The 11,211-nt window shown below is 44.2% G+C and overlaps 1 protein-coding gene across 3 annotated transcripts; it reads left to right on the top strand.

The window, feature by feature from the left end:
• The first annotated feature begins 6 nt into the window (after window positions 1–6).
• Window positions 7–10,776, top strand: arhgap28 (Rho GTPase activating protein 28). Of its 3 annotated transcripts, XM_017404058.3 has the most exons (15): window positions 7–219; window positions 2,192–2,373; window positions 2,445–2,665; window positions 4,439–4,550; window positions 5,194–5,417; window positions 5,501–5,663; window positions 8,777–8,868; window positions 9,022–9,099; window positions 9,196–9,349; window positions 9,427–9,509; window positions 9,593–9,808; window positions 9,896–10,021; window positions 10,224–10,351; window positions 10,431–10,471; window positions 10,561–10,776. In XM_017404058.3, the coding sequence occupies exons 2-15, from the start codon at window positions 2,193–2,195 to the stop codon at window positions 10,641–10,643; spliced, it is 1,902 nt and encodes a 633-aa protein (XP_017259547.1). In that variant the 5' UTR covers window positions 7–219; window position 2,192; the 3' UTR covers window positions 10,644–10,776. The 3 variants fall into 3 exon arrangements, with proteins under 3 accessions (XP_017259547.1, XP_037828979.1, XP_017259546.1); XM_017404057.3 differs by lacking the exon at window positions 7–219 and having other exon boundaries at window positions 2,149–2,373; XM_037973051.1 differs by lacking the exons at window positions 10,431–10,471; window positions 10,561–10,776 and having other exon boundaries at window positions 9,896–10,136.
• The last annotated feature ends 435 nt before the right edge of the window (window positions 10,777–11,211 follow it).

Here is an 11,211-nt window from a genome sequence, read left to right as displayed (position 1 = left end):
CACCTGAAACATCAGCCAATCATCTGTAGAACTCACCTGACACATCAGCCCAACATCTGTAGAACCCACCTGAAACATCAGCTCCAGTCTCTACTGGTCTCCGGTTGTCCCAGTCTGTGGACTCTGGTCTGGACAGGGAGCTGCTGTAGCTCCTCCCCCTCTTCCTCTTCCCTTCCTGCTCCTCCTCACAGATTCGATCCGCTGCCGGACTGACCGGAGGTGAGTTTATGCTCTTATGTTCTTTTGATCACAGATTAATCACTTATTGATTACAGATCAGCTAATATCAGGAAAGATACAGATTTTTCAATGAGTCAAGAGATTGTTGTATAAATACCAGTTCTTGTGGTTCTGATTAGATACTAGATTGGACTTGATTTAAACTACCTAACATACCATGATCTCCTACCTGCTAAATACAGATTTAGATTCAGATTTCTGGACCTGTGGCTGCCCTGTTCTGATGCCAAGCTGTGAGCTTGTGTTTGTATTGTTGGTTCTGGAGGAGAGCAGCTGGAGTTGTTTTCTGTCTTGAACTCAGCTGCAACTAAAAGCAGAAAGATTCTGTTTCAGAAAAATTTAAATCTCAAACTGTAAACCTGAACTTTCACTCACCACCCAAGTGAAAGAGAACTTACCAACTTACATCTGGATCTGAGGTTACTGAGAAAATGTTCCATATGTCAGAAGTTACTGAAAAAGATAAAAGTGATTGTTGACCAACATTTAGATAAGTTCTGCCTTCTAGCTAAATAACAAAAAACTAAAATCAGTTCTCTGCAGGGTCAGACTTACCCCAGACCCTAACAGAATCAGAACATCTGATCTAAGCTACTGAGCTGATAGTGATAGGTCCTCTTTGGTGAGGGCAACCTGAGTTATAATTCACTTATTGATTCCATAAAGGGTTAAAGGGGCTTGTGGTGTTTCATTTGATAGTTCTATAAATTTTGGAGGAGAATCTTTGGACTGGACTGAAGTGACACAAGAGGACTCTATCAGGTGGTTCTATAGATCCATTGCGTTGCCCTCAAGACTATTTTCAAGGTTCTACAGACCCTTTAGGCAGTTTTATAAACCTTGTAGGATGGTGAAGGATGTTTTCTTTTAAAAATTGTAGAGAACAATCCTTTTTGCTGGTTCAGTTGGTGTTCTTCATAACTGATTCTCCTGCTGGAACACAGACTTTTCATCTTAGATGTCTAAATTAAAGCGACCTCCTGGTTCTGCTGTGACTTGAATTTGGAATAACAATGAAACCTCTGCCCTATCATTCCATTGCTGCATTTTCATCTGTGGTGGTAGACAAGTCTGTCCACCAGGAGCTGTCAGACTTTGCATGGTGCTGACACAGGAATTTAAGTCTCTGATCAGAAGGAAGTCCACAACCTGGAGCTAAATCACATGCCAGTCTCAGAGATAACTGGAACCAAAGCTGCAGAACTTTGTGTTTTTTAGAGGATTTAACGTCTCTCAGCTGGAAGAATAACCAGGTCAGATTACTATCTGACAACCTGAGTGAAAACACTTATCTCTGATTAGTCGACAGAGTCCATTTCCTCCTAATGGACACAAAGCAGCAGCAGCAAATGTCAGCCTGAGCACCCCACTTGGTCCTCCCCTAGGAACAAAAACCATTAGCCTGAGGTTCCCGCCACACATACACACACACACTATAACATACACAGATCAATAACTGGAGGTAGCTGACTTCCTGTCAAACAATCATCAATAGTTAATGTCAGCTAAACTTCCGCCCAGCAGCTCTGAGCACATATGTGAAGCCACAGATGAAACATCAGATTTTACACCTACAGGTTATGATTTTATGTCATATGACACCCTCTGATTGGGTCTGATGCTGACCTGTTTAAACTTTGAATTATGTTTCTACTGTGACGTACGTCTGAGTCATAGAGTTTCAAATCGGGCTGGCTTTTACCACTTGCTTGTTGTCTATGGTTACATTTTTCATTTTTCATTAGTTTATTTCCCATTGTTTGATGTTCTGCTACCAACAACCAGAGCTCACTGTTCGTGATGGAGAGGCACATTTTGATGGATTTTGATGTTTGATGGTTTTTTAATCTAAGTAGGGAATTGAAAATAAAGACAGATAAAGAACGCAAACAAGCAAATAATAATTACTACTCTATGATTGGCTGACAGGATCCACTTCCTGTCTCTACAGGATGTTGTCATCTTCCTCTGACACTTCGTCCCGCACATCCACTAGCCCCACTGTCCCTCACACAGTGACCTCTAACCCCCAACACGTCACCATGGAAACTTACTGGAGAGAAGTGGAGAGCATTGAAGAGGAGGAGGAGGGAGAAGAGGAGCAGAAGGAGGAGGAGGGGAAGAGTATGGACGGTGAGTCAGAGAGACAACACAGTGAGACATGGTCTTTCTGTCCAATGCCTTCACATTTTTGTGTCTTGCAGAGGTAGAGCAGGATGAGGTGTGGCTGACAGAAGCAGGATTATCTTCCCTGGTGGCGGGTTCTTCATCAACAGAGACAGCTCCACTGCCAGCTGAGGTGGTGCTGTCTACGCTGACACGACACCAAGCCGCCACAGTGAGGAAGAGGCTGGACAACTACAATGAGACACTGAAGAAAAGAAACAGGCAGCCAGTCAGAGATGTGCGGGACATCTTCACTGAGGTGGGACACAAACACAACGTTCTGTCAAACAAAACCAACTGTACAACCTGTAAGGTTTCTGCTGCTTTGGTTTTCTTTTTCTCTCCCTTTGTGTGTTCAGGTGAGGTAAAGAGAGGTTTGGTGTGCCCGCTGGGCAGGGTTGTCTTCTGTGACAGCTCCTGATCAGCTGATTGCCACCAGGGCTTTATTAGGTGGAGTGGTACCAGCATTCTGTCTTGAATTGTTTGTCAACTCCTGGTGACGCCCAAAGCCATTCTACTGTTTCATTATTCCTACCCAAAGCTCTAGTAAACTAACTTGTCATACTTACCTTGTTTGTTTCCAGATCGTGTTCGTAGGTTCCTGGTTTCCTGTCACTGGTGTTCCATCTCATCTACTCAGACGCCATTTCTGTTCCACACCCACCTGTTCCACCCATTTCTTGAAATTTCCATCAGCCGGCCATTTAGGAAGAATCCACTCTGCCTCGGTTCACCACCTGCATGTCCACTCTGCACCCTCTCCTCACCTGCCGCCGATACCTATCCCGGACCTGCCTCGCATCACTCCCTGGCACCTACTTTCTCTGGGTCCCCTAAATCCTCTGCCTCCTCCTTGGAGCCTGGAAAACCAGGAAACAATTGTGAGCAAAGCTACAGATTCATTTATCTGTAAAATCTTCAGCTACCACTTTGTTAATTCATCCTGTTAATTTTCCATCCACAGATAACTTCAGCCTCCACTTCTTTATCCAAATAAACTGATTTCACTCCAACCTGTTTTCTGTGAAAGTTCTTTGTGACAACTTTAAACTCACTGCAGATTATTGAACTAATCATGGCAGAACAATCCAACCAAGGCAATACACAGGGTTTAGCTGAAACTGAGTATGCAGAGAGTCCTTATTAGTAGGCATGATCACATTCTTTCTACCTTAGGTGAACAACTCACTAACCAGCATTTAGACTGTTCAGGTTCCTCTCTGTGAGAAGGATGCAGCCAGGAGACGCCAACAAATTAGACTGCTGAAGCGTTCGATGGGGAAACATGCAGTTGATTTTAGAACCATTGCTGTTGACTTCAGGTGGAATGAAGGTGCTCTTAAAAGTGCTTTTGTTAACTCTTTGACTGAGACATTAAAGGATCAGTTGGCCATTAGGGATGAGCCCAAGACTTAATCAATCTGGCCATTCATAATGACAATCAACTAAAATATGGGTGAAGAGCAATGAATTCCGGTCCCCAACCACTTCTCATTTTCCTATTTACTCCTAGTCCTAGCCTAAAGACCTCCACGCCGCCACCTCCATCATCAAGGCTTCCAGAAGTAAAACCTATGCAGGCTGGACGTGCTCATTTGTCACCAGAGGAGCGCCAACGCAGGTTAAAGGCTGGTTGTGTATGTATTGTGAAGAGGTTGGTCATTTTGTGTTTAACTGCTCTAAACCTTTAAACGTCTGTTCCCATCAGTAGATCTGGGAGTATCCACCAAGGCTCACCCTCTCTCTCTCTCTCTCTCTCTTGCTCACCTGCTGCCAATACCTATCCTCCAGTACCTACTCTGTCCGGACCCCCTGAATCCTCTGCCTCCTCCTTGGAACCTGGAAAACCAGGAAACAATCATGAGCAAAGCCACAGATTCATTTCTCCACAGATAACTTCAGCCTCCACTTCTTTATCCTAATAAACTGATTTCACTCCAACCTGTTTTCTGTGAAAGTCTTTGGTGACAGCCATTTGAACCATTGTAAGCTAAGTAAACTAATCCTGGCACAACCATTGTGTCTCTTTCAGACTGATGTTGGTTTAGCAGAAAGATGCACCTCCTCTCCTCCAAATCATGCTGAGTCATCTCCAAGTCGATACCACATCACTACCAAGACCATCCGTCGCAACGCAAACAGAGGTATTCCTTAGTGTGTGCATTGGTGAGCTCAGCTTCATTAAGAAATGGTTCTTCACCCTTCAAAGACCCTTCTGTGTTGAGCTTTCTTGATGTCCTAAAATACCCTGATAAACTTCTGGTGTTTCTACAGACACTTCTTAGATTCTAGAGGCCATAAGATATGTTTGACCTGTACATCAGAAACAAGTGGTCCATTTGATGATTAGAGTCAGATTATTTCTTCTTTGGTTGGTTCAGTAGACTTCAAAAATCACCACATGGATTTCATTTGTACTTTAAATTTCCAAGGGGTTCTTCAGGTGTTTCTGCTGATATGCTGATGTGTTCTTTAGAACCCTTAGATTGTTCTAAAGACTGGTTGGTTCTAGTATTACTTTTAGTGGTTGCAGAATTAGTTTATGATTTCTAAACACCCTTTAGGTGGTTCTGGTGATCCCTTTAGTGGTTGTGTAGTTTTATTATGGGTTCTACAGACCCCTTGGACGATTCTAACTGTGCTCTTGGTGGTTGTGGATTTATGGATTTATTTTATGGGTTCTAAAGACCCTTAGACCATTTGGGTGGTTCTAGTGATGCTGTTGGTGCTTGAAGAGGTCTTTGAAATGGTTTTAGATCTCCTGTGTTATGTACTCCTTGTTTACAGGGCGGCCCACTCTGCCTATGTTTGTCTTTGAAGAACAGCAACCTGAACACCTGTCGTCTCCGTCACTCACCCCCTCCCCTCCCCACACACTCCCGCCACCAGTGAGTCGGCTGAGACCAGCTGATTGGCTGCTGCGGGACACGGCATACTCTGAGGGAGTGGCTGAGCACAAACAAGGCAGGACTTGTAGGGACTGTGTATGTTTCCATGAAGATGATTTGCAGGTGAGTATGACCTGTTAGAGACACCCCACACCCCCCCACACAGACAGCCCAAAGAGTAAATGTATGTCTGTGTTTTGTTGCAGTTTGCACCTGTCTCCCCATCACAGGGTCTCACCTGTACTGATGACTTGTCATCGCATGACCTCACACGACTCAGCTTCATCTCTCACATCGAACTCTCCACCTTCCTGCTGGCTTTGGGCATCCAAACCAAACGCACCCGCCCACTGCGCAGCAAGACTCGGGGTGCGCTTCATTTTTACACCACGGTTCGAACACAGGTTTGGGACAACACACAGCAGGTTTAAGAAAAACAGGATGAGAAATAAAGGACCAGACTCGATGGTTAGAGGAGTCATGGTATTCAATTTTTTATATACCACCAGTTCACAACAAAAATCATCTCGGCACTGTACAAAAATATTAGTATACATTGTAAAATGCCAGTGACTAAAAGTTATCAATCAAAGGAAGCCAGGAGATTGTGTTGAATCTTCACTTCGTCATAATCTTCCATCCTAAATAGGAAGATGGGCGATAGCAGATGACTTCCTTTGAACACATTTTTCCTGTTCAAAGGAAGTCATCCGCTATCATCTCCAGCAGAGCCAGGACCAGGATGGACATCTGCCTCAGTTGGTAGGTGTTAGAGAGGACAAGAACAAGACTTTCTTCTATGGGAAGAAAAACAAAGATCACACAGTATTGATAAAAATAATTACAAACACAAACATGGAGAGTAGAGTGAGTAAAGACAGCAGCAGAGTGAGGACATGTGGACAGTTTGTCCTCCAGCAGCAGAACTAAGGGATAGCTCAGGAAACCCAAGCCAACCCTAACTATAGGATTGATCAGGAAGGAAAGACTAAAGCTTGGTCTTAAAACAGACAGGGTGTCAGCCTCACAGACAGAAACTGAAGAGAGGAGCCTGAGAACTGAAAGCTCTGCCTTCTGTTCTACTTTTAAAAACTCTAGGAACCACAAGGAAACATGCAGCCCGACAGAGAAGTGGTCTGTTAGGAAAACATGGAACAATAAGATTTTTAATATAAGATGGAGTTTGGTTGTTGAGAGCTTTGGAGGAAGATCTTAAATTCTCCTCTGAATCTGACAGGAAGCTGAAACTGGAGAAATCTGATCTCTGCTCCTGACTCTCATCAGAACTCTGGCAGCAGCTGTTTGGATCCACTGAAGACTTTTTAAACAGTTTTTGGACACCCAGATAATAAAGAGTTACAACAGTCCAGCCTGAGAGCCAAGAGAAAGGCTGCAGAGTTTGTTCCTAAGATGCTCAGGTCCAAAAACCACAACCTGTCTGTCTGAGTTTAAAAGCAGAAAATTAAGAGTCCTCCAGGTTTTTATGTCTTTTAAGACATGTTTGTAATCTAAATAACTGATTGGATTCATCAGGTTTTATAGATAAATATAACTAAGTATCATCAGCATAACAATGAACATTGAATCCATGCTGTCTAATAACTTTACCTAATGGAAGCATAAAAAAGAGTATTTGTCCAAGCACTGAATCCTGAGTAACTCCTATAATAATTTCAGTTTTTGTTTACGTTTGTATCTTTGTGTTTTCTAGATTGTGGCCCCAGTGTTTACCAGTTCAGTTCCATTTATTCCCGTTTCACCTTGCCTTTGTTGGATCATTATGCAATCTCATGCCACGTCCAGTCCTCTCTGTGCTTCCCTGGTTAATCTCTCTGTCTACTCCTAGTTTTGTAACTGATTTTGCTGCCACTGTTAGGTTTTGGGTTTGTCTTCATGTTTTAGTTTGAGTTTATTGTTTATTTTATTCAGTTATCTTGTTAGTTTGGTTCTTGTTCTTTCTGTCTTTGTCTCTCATGTCGGTGTTTGTTTGCATCTACCTGTCCCCAGCTTTGTCATCTGTTTACCTGCCACGCCCATCTCCACCTGCCAGTAATTATGATGACTTACTTGTGCCCACTTACCTCATTATCCTCTGTGTTTAAACCAGGTCACTTTCTCCACTACGTCAGATTATTGTTCATTGTCCTCATTCCGTGTTCCTGATCTGTGTCCTTAACGTCTTGTTCCGTCCGTTCCTGTGCTCCATCTGTACCCCTGGATTTAGTTTATGTTGTTGACTCACTGCCTCATCAGCTTTTGTTTTTTGAAATAATAAATTGGTTTTCTTTTAGTTTTCAGTATGAGTCTGCTCTCTGGGTTTGCCATCCATCCATCTGTCCATTTCCTTTACCCGCTTCTCCATTTTGGAGAAGTGGGGAGCTGGTGCCTATCCCCAGCAGTCACCACCTATCCTGATAGCCACATTAACTTTTGTTTTCTCTTGTATATAAAGTTTAATTTATTTCTTTGAGCTCTTTGTGTTGAGTCTTCATCCGCACCCCGACCATAACAACTCAGTGACAAAATCTGGCATTTGAAGATTCATTATTAACATTTACAAACTGGAATCTATCAGATAAATATGATTTAAACCATTTTAGAGTTGTTCCTGTAATCCCAATATCATGTTCAAGGCTCTCTAATAGAATATTGTGATCAGTTGTATCAAATGCAAGCCTGAGATCTAACAGGACAAGTATGGATTAGATTATAGAATGGATATAAGTCTACAACTGGCCAGAGCTCTAAACCCAGCCCTGATTGGAGCTTTATAGTTCAGACTTCACAGCAGAAACATCATTCAGAATTTAAACAGGTCAAAGAAAGTTGGACTTTCCCTGGCTGAGCTGGGCTTTTCAGGTCTTTAACAGATTTTACACAATCACAGGTTAAGTTTGATGAGATTTTACCTCAAAATGTTTAACTTAGACTATGCTTTCTCACTCTAACTTTTCAGCTGATTGAACTTTCCAACATTTCTGCAAACACCTTATTTCTGCAATCTTTTCTCAGAACTGATCTGAGCTCAGAATTTTATCTTCAAACAGAAAGTTCCATAAAACCCATCAAACTGAACGTGTGGGACCATCAAACCCTTCAGCTGCTCACAGGTCAAGGAGTACTTTGATCTGACTGATAGTTTTCACTGAGGTTTACTTTCTACTCCGTGTTTCTGCCTCAAGTACTGCTGTGTAGCTTCCAGCAGCTTCCATATCACCCAGTATGCTTTCCTTCCTCCGGTGTTTCTATCATGGCCGCTCCCATAGATCCTTCATGTTGATATTCAGGAGGATTCAGAGGAACAGGAAGAGGACTGAACCTGGAGTTTCAATATAAAGCTCATAGTTTGACTGTTTCTTAACAGATTATTATAAAAAGAAGTTCCAAATTACTACTGGACTTTACCAAAGAAAGTTAGGGAAAATAGTGACTCAGCAAAATCAAAAACAAGTCCTCATATCTGTCCATCCTGTGTCCATCAGACAGTGGTGTCTTTGGTGTCCCTCTGAACTCCATGTTGGAGAACGACAGAAAGAAGTTTCCTGGGGTCAAAGTCCCCGTCGTCTTCCAGAAGGTGAAGAATACACCTGTATCTCTGTGTACCTGTCTGTCTGTCTGTTTGATGTAAACCTTATCAGATTAAAGTCTGTGGTTAGCAGGACGCTATCAGCTAGAGTTAGTGTTGAACTTATATCTGACCTCAGAACAGCTGTCTGTCTGTTTGTAGCTGTTGTGTATTTTAGAGCACAGTGGTCTGCAGACTGAAGGAATCCTCAGAGTATCCGGATCAGCTGCTAGGCTAAAGGTAACATGCTAGTACAAATGTCCACACAGACACACTGATCTTCAGTCAGTAACAGAACAAATCCATTTGTCCATGCACGTCTCTGTCCATCTGCAGTTCCTGCGGCGGGAGTTAGATCAATGCTGTAGCGTCTTCGACTGGTCTGCGGTCCGACAAGTGGACGCTGCAGGTCTGCTTAAGCTCTTCATCCGAGAGCTGCCGACACCTCTGCTGACGCACACGCACCTGTCCACTTTCCGCGCTGTGCTCAGTACGTGTGCACGCACACACATGTGCCTTGGCATGAAATGGGATTTTTGTTTGACTTGTCCCGGTTTGTCTCTGCAGGCATGTCTTCCGAGGTCCATCAGGTCCAGGCTCTGCAGCTGCTCCTGCTGCTGCTTCCTGAAGCCAACAGAGACACACTCAGAGTAAATTCCACCTTAAACCTGGACCTCCTGCTCTCCACTTGATGGTTGCCAAGGTTACAGATCAACTGTCTCTGTGGTTACAGGCCTTGCTGGTTTTCCTCCGTAAGGTGGTGTCTCATCAGGACCAGAACCGGATGTCTTTGTGGAACGTTTCAATGGTGATGGCTCCCAACCTGTTCGTTTGTCATCACCGTGGAAACAGATGCTCCATCGCCAATCAGCGAGAGGAGATGGAGGAGGCGGTGGGCGGTGCTCACCTGATTGAACTAATGATCAGACACCAGGACCTGCTGTGGACCGTGAGTCTCAGAACCCACCCACTGGACCTCAGTGACTTCACAGACATATTGTTACGTGACTGACATCATTTCCTGTCCCCACCATAGGTCCCCAACTTCCTGCTGTCTCAGGTGAGACAGATGAACCAGGCATCTAATCAGAAACAGCTGAACCTGAGCAGGACCACATCCCGTCTGCTGAGGAGAAGGAACGACAAGAACGACAGGAACCAGGTGAGACTGAGATCAGAGCCAGAGCTAGGTGAGACTGAAACCAAAACCAGAGCCAGAGTCAGGTGAGACTGAGACCAGGAGAACCAGGAGAGTCCCAGACCAGAAGCAGAGCCAGGTGAGTCAAGAACCCAGACCAGAACTATAAACAACTGAACTAAAAGCTGGTAAAGCCTGAGCCCAGGTTCTGTCTGGTTCTGTGCAGATCACAGACCTGTGCGAGGGGGTCATCAGGGTCCACGCTCCCCTAAACACCAAGGTGTCCATGGCAATCCAACTGGACGAACAGACGACGGCCAAAGACGTCACAACTCGTTTTGAGTCTGAGTCCAGGTAACGCACATACCTGTTGGTCTAGGTGAGGCTCCGATTCTAAATCTCTTAAACCTGACACCTGTCTGTTTCTATCCAGTCCTGCTCCACAACGTTTGTATGAAGTCGGAGGAAACATCTGTGAGTCTCATCATCAATAAACATCTGCATGTCAGACTGTCTGAGAGAGTCTCTCTACCTGTCTGTCTTCCTCTACCTGTCTGTCTCAGATGAGCGGCGCCTCCACCCAGACTGCTGTCTGTTGGACGTGTACAGAGTGAATCCTCGCTGTGATTGGCTGATCAAACCCTGACGAGCAATCTTCACTGCGATTGGCTGAGGAGCAGCTGTGGAACACCTCTGTATTGATCTGATAATCACTGATCAGTTTGTTGCCTCTTGTCCAAATAATAAAAAGCTGCAGATGGTGCAGAGTCTCCCCTGTTCATTACTGACAGACACACACATAACACACCTGACACACACACACATAACACACAGAAAACACACCTGACAGATCAAATGATTTAAAACACTTTATTTCATTATCAGATAGCTCCTTCAAAGTCTTTATGTCCATTCTGGGCTCCTGTAGTCCAGTCAGGTAACAAACTGCAGCTGAACATGCGTGTGCTTTACAACACGCCAGCTGTTCCTCTCTGTGATTGGCAGTTTGGTTGGAGTGTTTACAGAGAACATGTTACAGATCAAACATGGAGCTACAGGTGGCCGCACACACGTCTTCCTCAAACGTTCGTCACAGGAGCGCTGACAGAAGTTCCCTCTACACTCAGAGCAGGAGAACGTTCTCTTCCAGTCAGAACTTTGATGAACTTTGACCAGCTCATGTTCTCCAGGTGCTATGAGCAGCTCATGTTCTC

This window comes from Kryptolebias marmoratus, linkage group LG21, assembly GCF_001649575.2.
Source record: "Kryptolebias marmoratus isolate JLee-2015 linkage group LG21, ASM164957v2, whole genome shotgun sequence".
In the NCBI taxonomy this organism is placed as follows: Eukaryota; Metazoa; Chordata; class Actinopteri; order Cyprinodontiformes; family Rivulidae; genus Kryptolebias; species Kryptolebias marmoratus.
Note: the sequence above shows the minus strand (reverse complement) of the source record. Positions and strands in the feature narration are given on the sequence as shown.

What these genes read in the sequence shown, in the direction of transcription:
- arhgap28 (XM_017404058.3), top strand. Translation starts at nt 2,193, where the DNA reads ATGTTGTCATCTTCCTCTGACACTTCGTCCCGCACATCCACTAGCCCC. An exon ending in ACTGCGCAGCAAGACTCGGG is followed by an intron (nt 5,664 to 8,776) that starts GTGCGCTTCATT and finishes TGTGTCCATCAG; the next exon opens with ACAGTGGTGTCTTTGGTGTC. An exon ending in CCAACAGAGACACACTCAGA is followed by an intron (nt 9,510 to 9,592) that starts GTAAATTCCACC and finishes CTGTGGTTACAG; the next exon opens with GCCTTGCTGGTTTTCCTCCG.